This window comes from Culex quinquefasciatus, chromosome 3, assembly GCF_015732765.1.
Source record: "Culex quinquefasciatus strain JHB chromosome 3, VPISU_Cqui_1.0_pri_paternal, whole genome shotgun sequence".
NCBI classification, from domain to species: Eukaryota; Metazoa; Arthropoda; class Insecta; order Diptera; family Culicidae; genus Culex; species Culex quinquefasciatus.
In genome coordinates this window covers 113308424-113330968 of record NC_051863.1, presented here as the reverse complement: position 1 = coordinate 113330968, position 22545 = coordinate 113308424, and the positions used below count along the sequence as shown (strand labels likewise).

Here is a 22545-nt window from a genome sequence, read left to right as displayed (position 1 = left end):
AATTCCAATAAAAACGTGGTCTTGCAAGTAAATTGTGTGTTTTATTTGTCCTGGAAGTGTATCACGGTTCAATCATGTTGCCTTTCATAGTCAGTTCAAGTCCTCGCAATGACGGTGTTGGTGAACCTGATCGTCACCGAGTTGGACGCCATGTTGGTGTTGGTTCCAATAAACTGGCCCAGCGTCGCGATGCTAGCCGGCGTCCGACGATCGAACGGGAATCCCATCGGGCGCTTGTCCGGATACTTTTTGTCCCGAAGTCCACAGAACGAGTGGGCATCGCTGCAGTCAACGTTTCTGAACGAAAGAAAAACAAGGATTTGGGTAATGTCACACCTTTACGGCAAAGACCCACTCTGCAATACTCACTCGTCAAACTCCAGGTTTACCGAATCGTCAGTATAGTCCGAAATCATCACGTACAGATCGAACTGAACACCTTCGGGGGCTCCCTTTGGCAGCAGCATATGGTTTGGCCAGCCACAACCACAGAATCGGAACGCCTCCAGATCCTTGGCCGTAGTTGGCGTCTGTGCCGTGCCAATCCTACGGAAGGTTCGTTCGTACGGGGTCGTTACGGTTGATTGTTCCGACTTACGGGTGATTGTGTTCTCGCCAGGGCGTACTGTTTAAAGGGATAAGTTAGAGCTAGAACGAACATTACCAAAGATCCCTTACAGTTGACACCAAACTTGTCCATCTCGATATACAGCGTGCGTTGCTCGTTGAACTTCAGGTTGGTTCCACGTTCGTCAACCTTCGGAGCTAGGAAGATTCGGGCAGTTCCCCGCTTCGGCGATCCACTGCTGTTGGTAACTTTGATTTCATAAGTAAACGGAGCATGCTGAAGATGGGTGAAGCTAGCAAACACGTTTCCCCTAGGTCCAAAGTCCAACCCGGCGGCCAGATCCACCTGGGATTTTTGCCAGTAAGTCAGAAGAACATTTGCCGGGGCGTTTGGCCGGTTGATGCGTGCGTTGATGCTGTTGACTCGAATACCCGTGAAGCCCAGCTGTCGCGAGGTGTACGGCTCCAACGTCTCCACGAACTTGCGGAAGATACCGTCGATGTTGCTGTGCCAGCGGTAGAACACGGGATCACGCATGGCCGTCGTGACGTCACCCATTACTCCAAAGTCTTCCAGGTAACGGTACTCCGGATCGTGAATGTAAGCCAAAATGTCGTGACCAAAGTTGTGCAGACTTCCGTACAATTTTCGGTTGACCGTCAGCGTTGACGCCTCCACAATGTCCCCAAGAATGTCAATTCCTTTCACGTCGTCCAGTGGGATGTTTTTGCCAGTTGTCTGTAAATACATGTTTTTTTTTTTTTTTGCAAACTTGGGATCTTCAACGCTCGCACCAAACTCAACTTACATCAATGACAAATCCTTGATCGATCGCCTGGTGAATACGATCGGTCCACCGCTGTAAATCATTCACCGTAACCACCGTATCGTTGTCCGTTCTGTTGACGTCCTTCAGGAACGTATCGGCAGCACGAGCCGGATAAGCACGATTGCTCGAACTGCGCACCATCTTGGGGAAGTAAGCCTCGGGAATCGCTTCCCGGTAGTTGGTAAGCGGACGACAGCGCCCCAAACGATTACAGAACCGATCAATGTTGTACCGAGCGATCACCTGGCTGTGCATGTAGTAGAACAGCTCACCGCGGCGATCCTTCGCCACGACCTCCCGGGAAGCTCCACCCGGGTACACCAAATGCCAGTGCCAGTGGTGCATGTTGACGCCAATGTCCTCGCGGAAGTACGCCATGCGTTGTTCCGGCTCACGGTCCGAGGCCGTGTAGTTGGGCTTGATGTCAATCGTGGTTCGCTTTTCCTGCTGCACAATGCTACCCTCCTCACGCAGCTGAGGGAAAATAGAAGGATCCACAAACTGGTCCGGGAACAGCTGGATGATGCTCGGAATGGGCAAATCCTTCGTATCTGGGCGATGCTGGATCGCAACCGTCATCGCGTACTGAAACAAGTTAGGATTGAGCCGATCCCTAAGGGCAGTTCCCACACCCATCAGCGTGCTTGCATCCGGTTGCGCAATGAACAGGTCGATCAACCGACCTGCAATGTCACGGTGCTTCTCAATAAACAAAGAGAATGCACCCCTCCGGTCAATCACCTCGGCCCACGAAACATCAGGGACGGCAACCTTCCGTACCGGGACCTCCTGTTCGGTTCCACCGGAGAAGCGCGTCTGAATGTCCTCCGTTAGTGGCCGGTAGCGATCACTCATGTACTCCTCCGGGATGATTAGCACCGATTTGCCATCGTCCTTGGGTAAGAAGGCTGGCTCCAGAGGGCGCTGAAGCAACAATAGCAAAGCGCTTTTGTCGGTCATGGTGAAGGTTTTAGTTCTACTACTACAGCAGTTGGACGAGTTTAGATATCAACTGAATAAAAATGTGACCTCGATCATGCTTTTATATGATTATGGGCAGAGTACTTTGCAACGGAAACCGCAAGCCACTCGACCAAATAATGCAGGCATTGCCATTCAATCATATCTGTGCTTAGAAACTGATAAATGCCTAAATAACGTTGTTGTACAATGCATATGGGTCATTCCACCACAAACGTACACATCAGTCGAAACCAATCTTGTCGCACGTTCATTTTAGACCATGTTGGGATAACACTCTTTTTTGTGCAGCTTTCCATGCCCCACCTTTTGATTTTCACAGATCCCCAAAATTCGATTTCAATCCTAAATATTTAACAAAAACCTTGCATTATTGTCCCTCTTTATATGAAGTTTTGATCTGACCGAGCTATTTTGAAACACTTTAAATAACAGTCAGAACGCGTTTGACACACGTGAGTGCCCCACTACCGTAAACATTTCTAATTATAGCTCGGAATTAGAGCAACCAAATTCAACCAAAATTTGAGACACTGCACAAGGTGGCCAGACTAACAAAACGCGTATGCTGTTGTTTACATTGCTTGCTATAATTTTTGTTTATTCAATGTCAAACATTATTTAAGACGCGTTTTTCTTGAAACATCAAATAGTGATTGTCGCACGTCATTTTCTGATCAAGCTAAATAATAAAAGGTTAAAAAAAGCAAAGCAATCCACTTTAACGAACCCCGGGTGGTCACTTTTGCTAGTTTCTGCTCATTTCTAGGCGTCCGAAAGTTATGTGTGGTGAGTCACCCAAAAACTCTTTTACGCAAATGGACCGACGTTTTACTTCCCCATCCGATAGAAGACCAGGAGGATAAGGCGGGAATCGAACTCGAGCCCCATAGCAACTTAGGGATCGGCAGCCGAAGCCGCTAACCACCGCGCCACGAGGCCCTCCAAAAACTTTTATAACTTTTACTATTGCGCCTTGCAGCAATTTCTAGAGTTTTGTGTCAATCGTGCTAGGCCTAGATTTTTTCATCACACTGCTTTGCAGGACAGAGAACTGTCAACTTTGCGCACTTTGCACCGCGCTAGAGTGCTGCGGGATAATTTTCATCACAGTTGGCAAACCGAATTTTCATCACACCATCAAAACAAAACAAGTGCAATACATCGACGTCTGACCACAATCTAGTCATCAAGATGTGGTGGCCGAGGCAGTTAAGTCATAGAGATGGTCTGTTAAAGGTCCTTGGATCGATTCTTGTAGTTGACACTTTTGGGTTTTTTTACTGGTTATTTTTTCTAATTAGCTCGAGGGCACAATTATATCGGCCATCTTGTAACCGTTAGTCACATTTCTTGAACGAACCTTTACTTTTTAACTTAAGAGGCAGTATTTGTAGATTCTGCTCGGTTTGTTCTAGAGGTCGTATCGAGGTGCTCCGATTTGGATGAAACTTTCAGGGTTTGTTTGTCTATACATGAGATGAACTCATGCCAAATATGAGCCCTCTACGACAAAGGGAAGTGGGGTAAAACGGGCATTGAAGTTTGAGGTCCAAAACACATGAAAATTCTTAAAATTGCTCGCATTTCCGTAAAACTTCATCAATTCCAACTCTCTTAGATGCATTCGAATGATCTTTCGAAGCCCTTCAAAATGTGCTATAGACATCCAGGATTGGTTTAACTTTTTCTCATAGCTTTTGCAAATTACTGTTAAAAATGGATTTTTTAAAACCTTAATAACTTTTCCCAACAGCCTCCAACACCCATACTCCCATAGGTCAAAAGTTAGGGAATTTCATGGACTATAAGCCTACGGTATTAACTTTTTGGCCAATTGCAGTTTTTCTCATAGTTTTACGGTTTTTCTAGAACAAACATTTTACAACGTTAGTTTTTGCCCTGTAGACCGAGAAGACGGCACTTTTTGGTCTCAATTTTGTCATATTCGGAATCCTCGGACAATTTCACGTTAGTTAGAAGTATTGGAGTTGTAATTTTTCTTTTAAAAATAATTAAATAAAACATTTTTGTAAAAAGAAAAAGATCTAATTAACCCTATGACCAATACGTCAAATGCTGTATCAAGTAGGCGAAAACCTGTTTTACCCTCAATCCAACAAATTGTTAAAAAATATTTTAATTCATTCTAAACGGCAATTTTTCCAATCAAATTTACAACTCCAATACTTCTAACTTACGTGAAATTGTCCGAGGATTCCGAATATGACAAAATTGAGACCAAAAAATGCCGCTATGGCGGCCTACAGGGCAAAACTAACGTTGTAAAATGTTTGTTCTAGAAAAATCGTCAAACTATGAGAAAACTGCGATTGGCCAAAAGTTAATACCGTAGGCTTATAGTCCATAAAATTCCTAACTTTTGACCTATGGGAGTATGGGTGTTGAGGCTGTTGGGTTAAAAAATCCATTTTTAACAGTAATTTGCAAAAGCTATGAGAAAAAGTCAAACCAATCCTGGATGTCTATAGCACATTTCGAAGGGCTTCAAAAGACCATTCGAATGCATCTAAGAGAGTTGGAATTGATGAAGTTTTAAGGAAATGCGAGCAATTTTAAGATTTTTCATGTTTTTTTGACCTCAAACTTCAATGCCCGTTTTACCCCACTTCTCTTTGTCGTAGAGGGCTCATATTTGGCATGAGTTCATCTCATGTATAGACAAATAAACCCTGAAAGTTTCATCCAAATCGGAGCACCTCGATACGACCTGTTTCACATCAGTGAAAAACTCGCTCTTAATTCCTCATTACACATTACACCCTACACTAGCAGCAAAGGGATTTGCGTACCGCTGCAATTAAGACAGGCTCGACAGCGCTGTGTCGAGATTGCATGTTTCCCTCTGGATAGATTAGGAGAGAGATGTGGAGTTTTATCACCGATTCCAAAGATCGAAGGCAGCGAATGACAAACATGTTAAAGCTGCCTGAAATAAATCAACTACCACCACCAAAGATCGGAGTCTTAGGCCATTCAGGCGTCCGTGTGGTTAGTCGAGTGTCCCAGTGTCAGTCCTGTTTTCGTACTGGTCACGCTCTGCATTATGGATGAGAAAGTGTCCCGGCGTAAGAAATTAATCCGCAGGACCTCTGCAACCTACGGTTTTTGGTCGGTCCAGGCATGTGAGTGCGCAGTGGTCATTGCCTGCATCGAACGTCAAGGACCATCTTCAACTCTGGCGCGAAACGCGCCATCATCGTTAAGGAAGTTCCCCTCTCGGTTCAACCGGATCAGCCAGGTGCTGGGTTGGCCGATACCGTCACTGAGGAAAGACGCCTAGCCGCGTGAAAATCCAGCTACGCCCGCTCGACATCCGGCAGCGGAATCCTGCCCGAAGCAGCAACAACTGCCATCAGCCGTTTTTTGACTGCAAAGATCCACCGTAGGCCAAGATGCCGGCGCAACACCGCTGCATCCCGACACCGAAGACCACGATTCCACGGTCGGAACAATTCGTTGACTCTTTAATTACTTAGACGGTCCCAAACACTTTCTCTGGGCTGGACGAGCTTTCTGAACTTCCAAAAATAAATAAATAAACAGCCTGCCATAGCAACGGATATCTTCGTCATCACTGTGAAGAAAAATCACTGTGATGAAAAAATACTGTGATGAAAATAATTGCGCAAGACTCTAGTAAAGTGCAAAATGCGCAATAAAATATCTAGATTTTATTTGAGTAGGTCCTATAAATAAATGTAACATTGAGTGTATACCGCTTACTCCGATAGGCATTGACATCAGGTGTGAAAGGGATACATTTGTGTATAGGACCTTATAAAGAAAAAAAACGGGATATGCAACAAGTTTTCATTTGCACAACAAATGGTCTACGCTAGACGATTTTATGCCAAATTTTCTTTAAAATAAGTCGTGGCTCGACTTTGTATGGCTTGCGGTTCCAGAGATATCGCAGTATGAAAATGGAGTTTTTTTTGCATTTATTACGAACATGACGAAACCTTTTGGTGGAACATCGAGATTCTTGTTAGTTTTGATGGTATCAACAGCTTATGTTTTAGGAGACATTAAATGCCAACTTTTCAGAAATTTCCAAGTTGTGCACCGTTTTAAATTAAAGCCCTTTTAAGGTAATTTTATTTTAAAAAAGTCGCAGTTTTCAAATTGCTTACTTTTGATAAAAATATTTTTCACAATCTTAAAATATGAAACATTCGTGGAATTGTTGTTTCATTTTTTTTTAATCAAGACTAACATTTCAAGAGGGCCACATATTCAATATTACGCCCTTTTAAATGTTAGTCTAGGTTTGAAAGTTTTGAAAATATTTTTTTCGAAAATATCGGAAAATTTCACGAATGTTTCATATTTTAACATTGTAAATCGAACATTAGTTTCTGAGATATCGACGTTAGAAAACGGTGGGTTGTTTGGGTGAGACTTAGAAAACATCAATTTTCATGTTTTTAAACACTTGCATGGCAATATCTCAGCAACTAAGAGGTAGTATCAAAAAAGTTCAAAAAAGCAAAATATAGAGAGTTTTCTCAGATCTTTAAAAATATTTTTTTCAAAAGTGGGCAAACATGTGCACTTATTGCACAATTTGGAAATTTCTGAAAAGTTGGCAGTCCTCTAAAACATATCAAAAAATGGAAAAAATAGTGTTTTGTTTTGCAAATCATGTTTTAGTGACAAAAAGTTAAATAAAAAATCATCACTTTTTTTTATCCATACCCATACCTACAACAACGAAATCACCAAATCGGTCAAAAAATTCCTTCAAGGGATACAGATTTTTGAATTTTCATACATCATTTTTGTATGGACAGCTGCCAAATTTGTATGGAAAATTATATGGACAAGCTAATGATTCAAAATGGCTTCTTTGGGCATTCCGAAGGCATCAAAAAAGTTTCAGTCGGATTAAAAAACACAAAAAACAAATGACCGAAATCTGAGCTCATATGGGACATTAATGAGAACATGGGCAGTATAACAAGCTGAATTTAATTACGAAATTCAAAATTTCAAAATCCTTATGTCAGCAAATTATTTTGCAATAAAATACAGAGTATTATGAATTTAAAAACTTATAGCTGTAAGAAATGTCAAAATTAAATTAATTACGGCCGAAATACTAAGTGCATCTCCAGCGCTGGTGGCATACATCGAAGTAAATCAAATTTGCACCCGACGTCAACCCCACCGCGGTAGCAAATTTGCTCTCAGTTCTTCGGGATTTCACTTTGCTATCCGGTATTCAGCCTGTTTGCTACCGCATCAAATGGAATTATGCACGAAAATATCGAATCAAGCTATGAAAAATCGAATCAAGCAGGAAACAAATTAAAAATCAAAAAAATATAAAAAAATTAAAAAATGCAAAAAAATAAAAAAATCAAGAACAATTTAAAAAATTCAAGAAAAATTGAAAAAACATATTTAAAAATAAAAACAAAATAAAATAATAAAAAATAAATTATAAAAACATAAATAAAACGTTAAAAAATAAGACCTTGAAATAATTTATAAAATTGACGAAACTATAAATAAAAAAACTTAAATCTGGGCATTTTTGATAACGTTTTATAACCAAATGTAAACATTTGGTGTATTCCGATGTAGGTGTGAGAGGGACATACTCAATGTTTGCATTTGTTTACAGGGCCTAATGAAAGGAAGGCTAATAATCACTTATTAAATGAGAAAAACAAAATTTAAAAAGAGTATTTTAAATATTCAACAAGTTGAAACAGATAAAAAATCTATCAATTTCATAAAAATAATTTTAAATTTCAGAATTTTAGATTTTCTTGCATTTTTATATTTTGGTACTCTTTGATTTTTTGAATTTTGGGATTATTGAATTTCTGATTTTTTGAATTTTTGTTCATGTCTAACCATCCATCACCAACCAGAGCAGACATCCAAAAATCTCCAAAACACGCATTGGAAACTTTGCTCCCGGCTTACTGACATATTTTTTTCTTCTACAGATGAACTTGAGATGAAATTTGGTATCTGCTTTGCTACGCAAAATGTTCAATAGTATTGAAAAGTTTTATGAACTTATAGCATTTCTAGGCATGAATCAACCATTAATTATTGATTTTGAAGGTGAACGAGAGCAAAAAATGATAATAACCCATATTTGCCTCCCGCGGTGGGCTTGTTTCAGTGGCAAATTTGCTACCCTAGCGGTGGGGATGACGGAGTTTTTTCAAGGTGGCAAATTTGATCTTGGTATTCATAAGCCGGGTGCAAATTTGATTTGCACTCCAGCGCTGCAGATGCCCTAATAATTGGGGTCTGGTTTCAAATTTCACGATAGAAACTTGTTTTCTCATAGGTTTAATCAAAAATTATTTTTTTATGTGAAATTCAGTTTCTTATCCAGTTGACTCACCGATGTTATTAAGTGTGCAAAATCTAGTTTCGGTAATGTTAACAGTTTTTTCGACAAATTTAAAATGCACAAATAACATATTATTTGAAAAACTGCACATTTAAATGTCTCCTGTATAGAAATAACGTAGTTTCTATTAATGATCATAATGTTATAAAGATGGAGGGAATATAATATATTATGACAATCGAAGTTTTAATGATTTAAAGGTGTTGAGAAATTGTGTAAAAATAATATACTCAGATCTAAACCATTCAGTCAACTAAATCTCCTCCACTCCAGCAATAACAACTTGAACGAAATCAAAGAAATATCATCTGTTCAAACATGAGCGATTTTTTCGTTTCCAAATCGTTTCAATATCTTGCAGCCACATACCGGTCCCATTCAGTCACCAACGATGTTCTCGTCAACTTTAGCTCTTATCACGGTTTTGTGGTTTGGTTCGTTGCTGTTACCTCAGTGCACGGCCACAACCACTGCTGCTGCTGGCAAAGCTTACGAGGATACACACAACGCCTATCAACCGGGACAACCGCTGAAAATCGTTCTCAACACATTGGACAAAGTGCTGGCTCCCGTTGAAACTCCCGAAGACGAACCAGAGGTGATGCATTTTTTGCCTGTTCCGGCCGAAATTGAGGAAAAGGTTTACGAGACGTTTTTGCCAACCAACTCACGCTGGGAGATCCAGTTTGATCCGAAGGCTTTAAAACTAATTGACTAGGGATATTAAATAAAGTAGTGATCGTTTCGTTTATTAAGTTTGTTTTTATTGATTTCAGAAGATTGCTGAAAGAAACTTTAAGTTCGAGCAATCACGGTGTTGCTGAACTTGATCTGCACCGTGTTGGTCTTCATGTTCGAGTTGGGACTGATAAAGTCCTGCAGGGTGGCGATGGTCGCCGGCGTCGAGCGATCGAACGGATAGCCCATGGCGCGTTTGTCCGGGTATAGCTTGTCCCGCAGGCCACAGAACGAGTGCGAATCGTTGCATGGTGCATTACTGGAAGAAAGATGGCAAGAGCGTTAGTAGCGTTAGCAAGCGTAAATTGGGTGCAAACGTACGGATCAAATTCCTGGTTTACGGTATCCTGGCTAAAGTCCGAAACCATGGCGAAGATGTCAAACTGGACACCGGGTCCAGGGGCTCCCTTCGGCACGAGCATGTGCTGTGGCCAACCACAGCCGCAGAACCGGAATTGGGCGAGCGCGTTCTCATCCTTGGGTGTGGCAGCGGTACCAACGGCTCGGAAGGTTCGCTCGTACGGGATCGTAACGCTAGATTGATCAGAGCGACGCACGATCGTGTTCACGCCGGGGTTCACTGAAATTGAATTAGTGGGTAAAAGTCGTTTGACACACTTAAAAATCTACTCACAAGTCACGGTTGAGGTATCCATTTCGGTGAAGTACTGTCGCTGCTCGCGGAATGTCAATGGAGTGCCACGTTCGTCTACCTTGGGAGCGAGCCAGATCCGAAGAGTTCCTTGTTTGACCGCACCCGAGTCGTTGTTGACTTCGACGCGGAACGAAAACGGCGCGTGCTGCAGATGCGTGAACGATGCGAAGACGTTACCCTCGGGTCCAAAGTCCAGACCGGAAGCGAGGTCAACTTGAGATTTCTGCCAGTACGTCAGCAGGACGTTGGCCGGAGTGTTGGCTCGGGCGAGCTGTACCGAAACGGAATTGACGGTCACGCCGGGGAATTGCAGCTGATCAGCGGGATAGGGGGTCAGTTGGTCCTTAAAACGTCGGAATATTCCATCGATCATTCCGTGCCAACGGTAGAAGAACGGATCACGCATAGCAGTCGTGACGTCGCCCATCACGCCATAGTCCTCCAGGTAGCGATAGTCCGGGTCGTGGATGTACGCAATCAGGTTGTGTCCCATGTTGTGCAGACTTCCGTACAAACGCTGGTTTGGCGACAGCTTTGAAGCCTCAACAACATCTCCCAGGACATCGATACCCTTCTGCTCATCCAACGGGATTCGATTGCCGCTGTTATCCAGTACGAATCCTTGATCGATAGCTTCCAGAATACGATCACGCCAACGCTCCAGATCGTTCACTTGCACGATCGTTCCATTGTCGATACGGTTCACGTCTTGCAACGCAATGTTACGATGTCTACCCGGATACGACCGGTTGTTCGAGCTACGGAGCATCTTCGGGAAGTAAGCTTCCGGGATCGTTTCACGAAAGTTCGTAAAGTTCTTTACACTGGCCAGCTGATTGCAGAAACGATCCATGTTGTACCGAGCGATCAGCTGACTGTGCATGTAGAAGAACAACTCTCCACGTCGATCCTTCTTGACAACACTGTCTGGACCATCTCCCGGGTACACCAAATGCCAATGCCAGTGATGCATGTTAACGCCGATGTCCTCTCGGAAGTACGCCATTCGTTGTTCCTCTTCACGATCAGATGCAGTGAAGTTTTGCTTGATGTCGATTACCATCCGATTAGCCTGTTGAACCACCGACCCTTCTTCACGAAGCTTCGGAAACACCGCCGGATCGACAAACTGATCCGGAAACAGCGACACAATCGAGGGAATGTTCACATCCTTGGTGTCTGGACGATGCTGAATGGCAACCGCCAGCCCATACTGGAACAACACTGGGTTCAAACGATCACGGCAAAACGTCGCAACGCTCATCAACGACTGCACATCCGGTTGGCTCATGAACAAGTTGATCAACGCAGCCGCCGCATCCCGATGTTTTAGAATGAACAACGAGAACGCACCACGGCGATCGATTCCGTCGGCAAACGATAGATCCGGTGGGGAAACACTTCGGACCGGAATTCTTTGTTCAGCATCGTTCGAAAAACGGGATTGAAGATCCGCTCCGATTGGGCGGTACCGATCGGTCAGGAAATCGTCCGGAACATCGATCACGGTTTTGCCGTCGTTTTTCGGCAGGAACGTGGGTTCCAAAGGACGCTGCAGCAGCGCCAGCAAGTTTGATGCCTCCGTCATGATATCCCACTCTATTGCACTCGAGGTCGTCATTGAAGAGTTTGTAAAGCGTAACTGACTTGACTGATACTGACGAAAGTTGCTTTTTATATCCGAATTGCGACCACAGAACTTAACCGCCTGTGCATCGCAACTTAGCCGCAAGTTATCAACGAGTTTTCTACGCATTTTTTCGGGGAAGCTGAGCTTGGAAATGGGTCAAATTTTGGATCATACTATGTGCTTTTAATAAATTACATTTTTCAAAATCATCAAAATGTCCAAACACAAATTTAAATATTATTTTTTTGGTTTATTGGTGAATACAGTCCAGACTTGAATATCCGAAGTTTCGATTATCCGACGTTTCGATTGTCTGAAATTTGATTATCCGAAGGTTTGTATGGGACTTCGGATAATCAAATCACGAACAAAAACAAATTTTCCCATTTTTTTATTTGCTTAATTTTAACATAAAATTTGAATTCTGCAACCCCATTTTAGTCAAATTTGAATTGTTGAATGCTTATTAAACTATTTTTTCAATATTTCATTATCGCCATTTTGGCCGCCATCTTGAATTTAAGAATGTTAAACCCTTTAGTTAAGTGGGAAAATTTGAACTAAAGAATCAAAAATAAGACAACAAAAAGAAATGTTTTTTTTCGTCATTTGATAATCCGAATTAAAATTTTGCCAAGGCCTTCGGATAATAGTGTCTGGACTGTAATCAGATTGCACAAATTTATTTTATTTTGTTAAAGTCTATAAAATATGGTAAAATCACGTATCCAATAATGTCAATACATGATGATTCTTCATTTTTTTTCTATTTACATCCAATTTGCTGTTTTCACTTTGTCTTTGTCTTAAGGAGTAATTTTGGTGCTCGATTCTAGAGTTTTTAAAGGCCTTTTAAAAAACTCTATAATTGTTCAGACATATTTTTATTTAATTAAAAACATACATAAGTTCCAAGGGCTTTTGTTAATTTGATTTGGTTAACCGCGGTGGATTTTCTTGAAATAATTCGAACTGTCAAAAATCCACCAAAGCATCTACCACATTGATCGCACAAAAATCTGTGGTAGAAAAGTATCCACCGGTAGATGCGTTGGTTGATTTTTGACAGTTCGAATTATTTCAAGAAAATCCACCGCGGTTAACCAAATCAAATTAACAAAAGCCCTCCAGATTCCAAATGAATCCAGCGTAAACGAGAACTAATTTCATACTAAAGAGAACCAAGATGAAACTTTTCAATTTGAAACGTCATGATTCGAAATCCAGACACTTAGTAGCATGTCATTTTTGTTATAGATAGCAAAAAATCATGTAATATGTTGAAAATGTAGAAATATCATCAGGATGTAGTATAAACAGTCAGTTTTAAGAAAATTCATGCAAAATATGTCTTTTCTCACAATTTTTCATCAGAATTTTCAAAATAAAATGACTATTTGTGTTTCGAATTCCAGAAACTGATAAAAGCTGATTCGAAATCCGGACACTCGATTTTGCTAATGAATCGCACAAATTTGAACTGAAATTTTAGTGAATGGCAATCTTTGCTGTTATCATCAAAACAATCGATATTTTATATAAAAAATTGCTAAAATTTAAGGAAATCAAAACCATAAATTTCCTCTTCGCCTTCCCTGTGCATCGGACGCATATGAAATATTTCAGTGAAATGTTTCGCATTTTTGGTAAACTTATAATTTTATTTTATTTAATTGTTTTGACATTAACTACAGTGTTCAAACAAAATTTAAATGAAGTTTGATGTTAGAATTATTCAGATAACTCAGTTTTTACATTCATAATGCGAACCTATATCCAAATAATTGATAAAAAAAAGATGAGGTGTTCGGGTTTCGAAGTGTCCGGGAATTCGAATCATGATGTTAGTGTACATTTTGAATTTTGCACCATGAAAGTTGTACAAGTAGAATTTTGAATTGGAAACTATCTGAAGAGTTAATAAATACTGTCCTAAATTAAACTCAGATGAAGTTATTTGTGATTTTTTTTTTATGCGCATACATGGAAGATATAAAAATATGACCAGTCAGTTTTATATTCTCAACAAATCTGATATTAAATATTCCGTTACATGAATTGCATTAACAGGATTCAATATGTCAATATGTCAGCTAACAAATAAAACAATAATTTACCTTGCGAATCTACCGCGAAGTAAGTCCATCGAAGAATGAACCAATTGTTTTAGAGAATCTGCAACAAAAAAGGCAGCAATAAAATTTAAAACATCTATAGCACTCTCATTTCAGACTATTGGTTTCATTCTAGTTCTGATAAAACCACATGACATGTCGGAAGTTAATCCAAAATAACACTCAATTTGCAATGTTCGTTGAAGACTGCTTTATTTTTGTTTTATCACTATCACTACTCAGCTTCAATCTTGATTCGCGTCATTCCGGAACCGGAAACTCACAGCTTGAATCCTTCGCCCAGCTTTTTGGCCGCACCGGAGATGTCGTCCTTGGCCTTGGCGGCGGCATCCTTTGCCTTTCCGGCCGCATCTTCCGCTCCCTTGGCCGCGTCCTTGGGGTCCGGCGTGGTCACGGCGTCCTTCACATCGGGCACGTCGGTTTTGACCTTATCGGTTGCGTCCTTGGCGGCGTCCTTGGCCGCATCCTGGGCGTACACGGCGCACACGAGTCCGACGAGCAGGAGCACCAGAGTCAGTTTCATTTTGAATAAGTTTTTTTTTGTTTGGGATTTAAGCTGTTCTGAGAAAGTAACCTGGACGAGCTTACACAAGTGACTGATACTTTGAAAGTCGCTACTAAACTCTTTTATAGTCGCAAAAAAATCGTGCAGGTGTTTGCCAATTAGAAAGAAAATTTGTTCTATAAAAATGAGGGGCCGATGAGAACAACCATTAGAATACAATTGAAGCTAAACTTTTCCTCTGCTTAGCAGTTCAAGCAGCTCAGACGCCACTTCCAGAACTTCCTGAACTCTCCACGTGACGAGTGGCCGTCGGTGCCGGAGTTTGCGCGGGAAATGCACGCCCCACAGCTATGAGGAAAAGCACTCGAATTGGGCGATGGCGTGATGCGTGCTGCTTATTATTAGTCTGTTTATTACGCACCTAAAGCGAGAACCAGGGAAAAGTTTAGTAGACCTTTAAGTTAGTCATCGACGCTGAGGCCCGACATCTAATCTCAATCATTTAATCGTTTGTAATTTCAGCGCACGTTTTAATCTGATTAACCTGAGCGATCCAAACGTTTACATAATTATTCAATCACGCGTTGTATGTTTAATCGGGGATTGGGAGTTTTTTTCACTCACATCTTTGTTGCAAATGCTGTTTCATTGAGAGCTACTAAACGGTTGTAACTTTTATATAATTGGTTTAATCACGTTGTTTGCTTTGAAACAGCTATCATCGCTGCATAAATTATGCTTTGTTTCGTAAAACATTGACCTCGAGCGTTGCTCGTGCTTATTGTAGAAATCATATCATATATCGTATTGTAGAAAATATATTTCCTGGGAACTGTCGCAGCATTAACATTTAGGGTGGTCAAATTATGGTCCACAAGCTCCCATTAAATTAGTGTGTAAATTGATTTTACAATCATTTTTGAATAGTTTAGTTTGGTAAAATTAGCTGACAAAAAAAAAATGGGCTGTTAAACTGAAATTTCAAATTTCAAGCTTAATTCTCAAAATTTCGAAATAAAAAGTATGAAATCTTTACAGTTATGATACTAACGAAAATATGCAAGCCAACAACGAATTTATGAAAACATTATTTTTCTCTGCATGCATAATAGTTTTTGAAAAAAAAAAAAAACAAATCTTAAATTTGTTTTCTTGATTTACGATTGACGTGCAAATATAATAAATAATAATAGAAAAAAAATAAAATTGTGAAGGCCTGTACCGAGCTCCAGGTTGCTCAAAACTTCAATGTTATATATACCAAAGCCTGCTAGGATCTGCCCTATATGCCAGTAATGTTGAAAATTAACGTTTTCGTGGCCAAAGTGCCTAGAAAATTTTCATTTTGAAAAAATGTTTTTACTGGATAAATTCTATTCAAATGCAAAGTGTCCGCCAATAAGCCATTTTGTTACACTTTAGTGTAGGAACCATCCATAAACCACGTGGACACTTTAGGGGGTATGTCGATTGTCCACGATCCATACAAAAGTTTTTTTTTGTATGGACAATTGCCCACCAGGGGGGGAGGGGGGGGGGGGTGACAGATTCTCAAAAAAGTGTCCACGTGGTTTATGGATGGTCCCTGTAGACTTGGGGTGATTCTTTTTGGTCCCATTTATTATCTTCATTTCAGGGGTGAACAATTTTGTTATGCACCGCAAATATATGACTTTAAAATATCTTAACAGTAAAAATGGAACGTAATTATTAATTTCTCCAATTTCGCCCGCAAGCCTTTTTTTAGATACAAATTTGGCTCGTATTGCGCGTATTCCCCAAAAAGACACGCGGCATACCAGACTCGAAACGACGCGCCGCACTTTCGGCCAATGCGCGCTGTCAAATCCCATACTACGCGTTTTGTTTTTGTTGATCTTCTTCTTCGAATGGCATGGCATTGTTGCCGGGTATGCTTTTTTTTGCACCAAACGTGCAGAAAATCGCTGGCAACAGTGTCTGCGGCACATTCTGAAATGCCGGGCGACGTGTACCTTTGAGAGAAACGGACAATATGTTTAAAATATTAAGCCCCGAATGACTCTTCAGTTAAGTGATCCTTATACGCTAAAATATTGGGCACCCCTGATTTACTCGTTATGAAAGTCTTATTTGTGTATTTTATTTTTATATAAATTTGTGAAAAAATGGCACAAGTTGCTGCCATATCTTCATTTCAGCTAGCAACCACCTTTCCGCAGTTTAAAAAAATCAAATATACTTGGGATTTTATATCATTATATGTGAACAGTAACTATGTGATTCAATCATGCACTTTAAGATGACATATCAGTTCTCAGTAGGAAGTTAGTGAGCAAGTTTCTATCAATAATAAAAGAAAGTAAGTTTGGTAGCATTTCATCATGATCATGCTAAATAGCTTATCGCACGTAAATTTTGGGCCAAATTGAGTTAAAGACGCCATTTTGACGCAGCTTTCACCTAAGGCCTTCACAGAACCTTAAAATTCGACTTCAATCCTGAGATATTCAATAAAAACCAAAAAACTCCGTACATTGTTGTTTTGAAAGAGGTTTCAATCTGATCGTGCTATTTTAACACAACCTGAAAATTGATGTAAGTAGGGGAACTATACCCTTTTTCAGCCTATTTCTATTATCGGCCTATCAGCACTTTGATCATGAGCTCAAATAAAAGTGAGCAAGCAACTCTCGATTGTTGATACTGTAAGGTATGCACTTCGGAAGGAACCGGTCAAGAAAAAAAATCAAATGGGCAGCAGCGGCAGCGCAAGCAAGTCAGAGAGGGTGAAGAAAAGCCCCAAGAAATTGCTCCCTCTTCTTTGTTCTACTGTTAGTAAAGCTGTTTCTTGACCCCTTTCCTTCCGATCTGCATACTAGCCTTACATCTGAAAATATTGATTCAATAGCGATCTATCGCAATCAGTTTTTGACAGTTCGACGCCAACGAATTATTTCAAGAAAATCCACCGCGGTTAACCAAATCAAATTAACAATAAAACTCAGGCCTTAACACGTTCATGGCGTTTGACACACGTTCATGCCCGATTACCGTAAACATTTTTAATTTTAACTTGGATCTCCGGCAACTAAATTCAACCAAACTTCGGGACAATGTACAGAATGGTCAGCCAAACTAAACGTGTGTGTTATTGTTTACATTGCGTGCTTTTAGTTTTGTTTGTTCAAGATCCAACATTAAAACGCGTTTTTTTTTTTGGAACAACAAAAAGCGGCGTGCAACAAGATAACGTTAATTTGGTGCGTACCCAAGGCTGTATATCATAGGTACCCGCGAGGTAGAAAGCCATGGTGCGTACCCGCCTGTCTGAAATATTTCGCTACTTTGCGTTGCAACAGCAAGATGTCGCATTGTATTTAAGTGAAATGTTTCAATCACGACACGAAACCCCCGCAAAACGTCAAACCTGCGATCTGTCAGCTTGCGTAAACAATTTTTGGTCAGTGAAGCGGAATGAAAACAATTTTCTCACAAACGCAAATTTCGCTCCGGTGCCTGTGAAAATGTCGAAACAATTTGTGGGCTTTTCCGACGACGACATCTACAAGATCACGCGTCAAACCAACGGAAAGGATGCCGGTAAGTGTGGCCATGCTGTGGAGTGTTACGGTTTGTCGAATTCAATTTATTCTGCCCACAGGAAAGAACATTTCGCGCCCACACGCAGTCCGGCTGGGGAAGGCCAAACCGGTGGTCCAGGTGGCAACCGTTGCCAGTGCTAGGGAGCATGTGCAGACCAACGACGCGGACAGCAGCACGGCCACCAGTTGCGTCGACTCGAGCATCTATCCGAACCATCCGATTCAACAGGCGGTCGCGTTCAAGCCACTTCCGGCGATGATGCACGCCCCGGAGGACGAGTCCATTCTGATTCTGACAAACCAACAGCAGCAACAGCAACAAGCGATGGCCACCGCGGGGAATGTACTCTGCTCGATTGAGAAGCCAAGGTCGGGTGGAATTTCGACTTCAACGCCGGCGGTGGTCGTGCAGGAATCTGTTACTCCGTTCAAGGGAATGTCGCTGAAGGATTTTGAACAGCAACGGAGGCTGATGCAGGAACAGAACCGGCAGAAGCGGGACATTTTGCAAAAGGCGATTGATCAGCAGTAAGATTTTAAATATTGCTATGTATGAAAGTTACATTTTTTCCCTTTTCAGCACTCAAAAAACGGCAGCTGAAGCGAATAAACTGCAGGACATAAAATCCGAACTGGCCAAGCTGGATTCCGATTTGGCCAGTGATGTCGCCATTCTCCGGAAGCAGATTGACGCCGCAAGTTTGCACTTTTCCAACGTTGAGTAAGTGCTTGTCGCTATTATGCCACTCGATTCTAATGAAACTTTTTTCTCCTCATTCAGGAAGAACTACCTCAACATCGAAAACCTTTTCCTGAAGGCCAAGGTGGACCTGCACCAGGCCCTCGAACGGAAGGAGATGCTCACGGAGCACCTTTGCACAATCATCTCCCACAACGAGGAACGCAAAGCCAAGCGACTGTCCGAGCTGATGGAGAAGGTGGGACTGTCCGTCAACGGGGATCTCACCACGGACGAGACTTTTGCCCACAGCGACGTGTCCTCGTCGCAGGTCACTTCTACGGCGGACTACTCGCCGAGACAGCAGTGATTGTTGGTGGTATCGATCGCGCCGCCGAATGTAACGTACTACTTTTTAACCACAACTGCCTTTACTTCCCCGCGTTCTGTGAGGCGAGAGAGAAAGAAATTAAATCGAATCAACCAAAAATAAGCGAATTGTTCAAAACGTGTGATGTGATCCAGCGTGGGAAGGAATGCGAAGGAAGAATGTCTTGCAATATTTTACAAACTGTTTTTTACAACTCTCTTGCTCTTGTTTGTTTGTCCGATAATTTAATCTATGTTTAGACAATGTTGATGTTTCTTCTAAAAAGATTATGTAGTTCTATTTTAAGTACTGACATTACACTCCTCAATACTAGTATTCTCTTCTATTTTCCTGTTAACTTTTGCACAAACTATAAAACAATAGATTTAGGGAACAGCAGAAAGGAAAACTTCCGGAATACAAATTAATGTTAGACTCATTACAGCCTTATTCGGTGCCGAATTGATATTCTACAGAGCAAATACAAATATTTAATCAATGCGAACAATTTTAGATCTTGATATAAGCGGAAGCAAAAATGCATTTTATATTACTAATAATTTTCCAGCATTTTTATACCCAATTGTAATAATAAAATAAATATAAAACTTAAACTCGTACTATGAATCTTTATCCGAATCGGTTTCGGATGATCCGAAATAAAAAAAATGGAAGTTTATGAAACAAGTTGCAAAAAGATGTTTTTTTTTTCAGAGCGAGTCGATGAGTGCTGAAAAAATCAAGTTTTGCAACAAGTTTTAGACAGCAATTTTGCAATTCCAAAAAACACCCTTAGAACAGAATTTTAAGTAAATTGTCTATTTGTTTAGTCCATTCATTGATAAAATCAAAACTATATTGAAAAGTATGACATTTCAACTCAAGTGCTGAAAAGTTCAACCTTTCAGCACCCATGTCAATGATGAAAAGTAGAACTTTTCAGCACTTGTGTCGAAAGGTATCACTTTTCAAAACTTTTATTTTAAGTACCGTCAACTGGGGTAAATTGGGGTACATGGGGCGAATTGGGACAGCAGTTTTAACCATGTTAGAGTACAATATTTTGATTTTTCTGGTTGGTTATGGATAGAACAGATTCAGACCAACAAAATGTGTACATCCATTTCCAAATTTAAAATCTTTAAGTGCTCTAAACACTACTGTCCCTATTCAGACTGTAGTCCCGATTCACCCCAGATGACGGTGTTAGATCCGGAGTTGGACCATATTGATTTGGAGGATCAGATAAATCTATTTTTAATGAATTTTAGAAATAATGTTTCGACGAGCTCAGGGCAATTTCCCTCAGAGAAAGTATTTTCTTATAAACTAAAGATGATGTTAGATCTATTTAATCCTAAAAACCACTACAAAAATCAATTATTAACACAACAAACTCCTGATGATGAGGTACAAGTACCAAACACTTCCAATAAGGCGTCAAAGGACGAATTGGACGAGCTGACTGCCGGAGATACCGTTTGGTATAAGAACCATGATAACAACTTACCAAACAAATGGATTATTGCAAATTTTATAAAAAAGTTTTCTAAAAATACATTTCAGATACAAATTGGAAGCGTGGCAGTATTCGCGCACAGAGGACAGCTTAGGCCGCGCCATATTCGTTCGGCCAAATCTGATGCTGACTCTCGAAAAACCAGCTACAGGCGCGGTAGGATACGACCAGGACGTGGAGATGGAAGATTTAGACGTGATGAGGGGCACTGGATGCGGTGAAGGTCCGTTCCGGGGGTTCTTGGACCAGCCTCGGTCGAAGTCTAGAAGGCCAACGACTTGCCAACGATCTGTTTAAGGCGTTCAAAACACCAAAGAAATCAAAAACTGGACTGTGAATTTATTTACAATTAGTGAATTGATTATTTTCGCGCCCTAAATTTAGTACCCAAAACTATTCTTATTTTGTTTACTTAACATTACTGTATTTCGAAAGATAAAATGAATTGTTTGATTTAGTATTCTCAATGAATTGTATTTTTTTATTCATTATTTTTTTGTAAAATAATTCTAAAAGAAGGGAGGATTGATGTGATCGCCCTAAAAGCGGATCGCGCTCACTAATACAAACAAACTTGTAAAACATAAAAAACCGATTTTCTTGAAAGAAAGTATCTTATTTGGCCCTTAAAATTGTATCGCGATAAATCAATACAAATCCTGAACGTCAATCAAAGAACATTTTCACTTTCCGCAAGCAAAGAGAAAACATGCCCCAGAGAACCATATCTGAGCACTGAAATGAAAAGTGAAACAGGAAAAGTGATTCCTGGAAAAGAGAGAAGAAAAAAACAAACCCAGAAGCTGAAAACGCACATTGATATCATGCCCGAGGTGTGCGTTTGTGTGTGCTACTTTGGATTGCACTCCTTACCTGCATCTCAACCGTGGATGGCTTGAAGACTGATGGATCAACCGAACCAACCGGCTTTCGAAGAACTGGCTTCTAATGATGTTTCATTCCCCCCTGCGGCGATGGCAGTGCAGTTGCAATGCCAAGTTTTTTTTTTTAATTTATATTTATTCAAATTTCTTTTCCATGTACATTCATTCAGTTAAAATATGATTGAGTGTCCAATCACAAACGATGACTTTTCACCTCAATTTTAAATACTAGCAACTTTCATTTATTCATGAAATATTGTAGCTTTCGCTATTCAGTGATTTCAAATGTAGGAGGTCCTACATGTACAAAAGGGAAAAGGGATACCTTAAAACTAACCTATAAACTATATAAAGAGCGGATCAATGCAGCTGAAGACTGCAATGATTTTTGTCGAAATGCATCAATTATCTTATTGGACATAACATCCAAAGTGTCAACTTCGGCTAATTGATGAAGTTCACTGGTGCTGAACCAGGGAGGAAGGAATCATTTTCAGAATTTTGTTCTGAATCCTCTGAAGTTTTTTCTTCCTGGTTAAGCAACAGCTTGTCCAGATCGGCACAGCATAAAGCATGGCAGGTCTGAAAATTTGTTTATAAATTAACAGTTTATTCTTGAGACAAAGTCTAGAATTCCTGTTTATAAGTGGATACAAACATTTAATATATTTGTTACATTTAACCTGGATACTTTCAATGTGATCCTTGTAAGTAAGGTTTTTGTCAAAACCAAGTCCAAGATATTTCACTTGATCCTCCCACTTTAAATTTACCTCATTCATCTTTATAATGTGATGACTTTTGGTTTAAGAAAATCAGCCCTTGGTTTGTGAGGGAAAATAATAAGTTGAGTTTTGCAGCATTTGGAGTAATTTTCCATTCTTTCAAATAAGAATTGAAAATATCCAAGCTTTTGTAATCTTCTTGTGATGACACGAAGGCTTCTGCCTTTGGCGGAGATGCTTGTGTCATCAGCAAAAGTGATTTCTGACATCCTGGGGCAAATCAGGCAAGTCAGAAGTAAAAATATTGTATAAAATTGGACCCAAAATGCTTCCTTGAGGG

At 40.5% G+C, this 22545-nt stretch overlaps 3 protein-coding genes across 3 annotated transcripts; 1 reads left to right on the top strand and 2 right to left on the bottom strand.

The window, feature by feature from the left end:
• Positions 1 to 16: 16 nt before the first annotated feature.
• LOC6042849 lies at positions 17 to 12044 on the bottom strand. Its single transcript, XM_038261121.1, has 7 exons — positions 10154 to 12044; positions 9841 to 10099; positions 9583 to 9778; positions 1377 to 2405; positions 679 to 1306; positions 370 to 625; positions 17 to 297 (listed from the first exon to the last, which is right to left on the bottom strand). The coding sequence occupies exons 1-7, from the start codon at positions 11928 to 11930 to the stop codon at positions 96 to 98; spliced, it is 4347 nt and encodes a 1448-aa protein (XP_038117049.1). The 5' UTR covers positions 11931 to 12044; the 3' UTR covers positions 17 to 95.
• A 2061-nt stretch (positions 12045 to 14105) lies between these two features.
• On the bottom strand, positions 14106 to 14551 carry LOC119768735. Its single transcript, XM_038259604.1, has one exon. It carries the CDS (start codon positions 14460 to 14462, stop codon positions 14199 to 14201), a length of 264 nt encoding a protein of 87 aa, XP_038115532.1. The 5' UTR covers positions 14463 to 14551; the 3' UTR covers positions 14106 to 14198.
• Positions 14552 to 17867: 3316 nt separating this feature from the next.
• On the top strand, positions 17868 to 19661 carry LOC6042852 (RAB6-interacting golgin). The gene is made up of 4 exons (XM_001870806.2): positions 17868 to 18026; positions 18088 to 18556; positions 18609 to 18749; positions 18810 to 19661. The coding sequence occupies exons 1-4, from the start codon at positions 17951 to 17953 to the stop codon at positions 19075 to 19077; spliced, it is 954 nt and encodes a 317-aa protein (XP_001870841.2). The 5' UTR covers positions 17868 to 17950; the 3' UTR covers positions 19078 to 19661.
• The last annotated feature ends 2884 nt before the right edge of the window (positions 19662 to 22545 follow it).

Coding starts and splice junctions, on each gene's coding strand:
- LOC6042849 (XM_038261121.1), bottom strand. CDS start 11,930: ATGCGTAGAAAACTCGTTGATAACTTGCGGCTAAGTTGCGATGCACAG. Junction 9,779..9,840: donor GTAAACCAGGAATTTGATCC/GTACGTTTGCAC, acceptor TCTTTCTTCCAG/TAATGCACCATGCAACGATT. Junction 298..369: donor GTAAACCTGGAGTTTGACGA/GTGAGTATTGCA, acceptor TCTTTCGTTCAG/AAACGTTGACTGCAGCGATG.
- LOC119768735 (XM_038259604.1), bottom strand. CDS start 14,462: ATGAAACTGACTCTGGTGCTCCTGCTCGTCGGACTCGTGTGCGCCGTG.
- LOC6042852 (XM_001870806.2), top strand. CDS start 17,951: ATGTCGAAACAATTTGTGGGCTTTTCCGACGACGACATCTACAAGATC. Junction 18,557..18,608: donor CAAAAGGCGATTGATCAGCA/GTAAGATTTTAA, acceptor TTCCCTTTTCAG/CACTCAAAAAACGGCAGCTG. Junction 18,750..18,809: donor TTGCACTTTTCCAACGTTGA/GTAAGTGCTTGT, acceptor CTCCTCATTCAG/GAAGAACTACCTCAACATCG.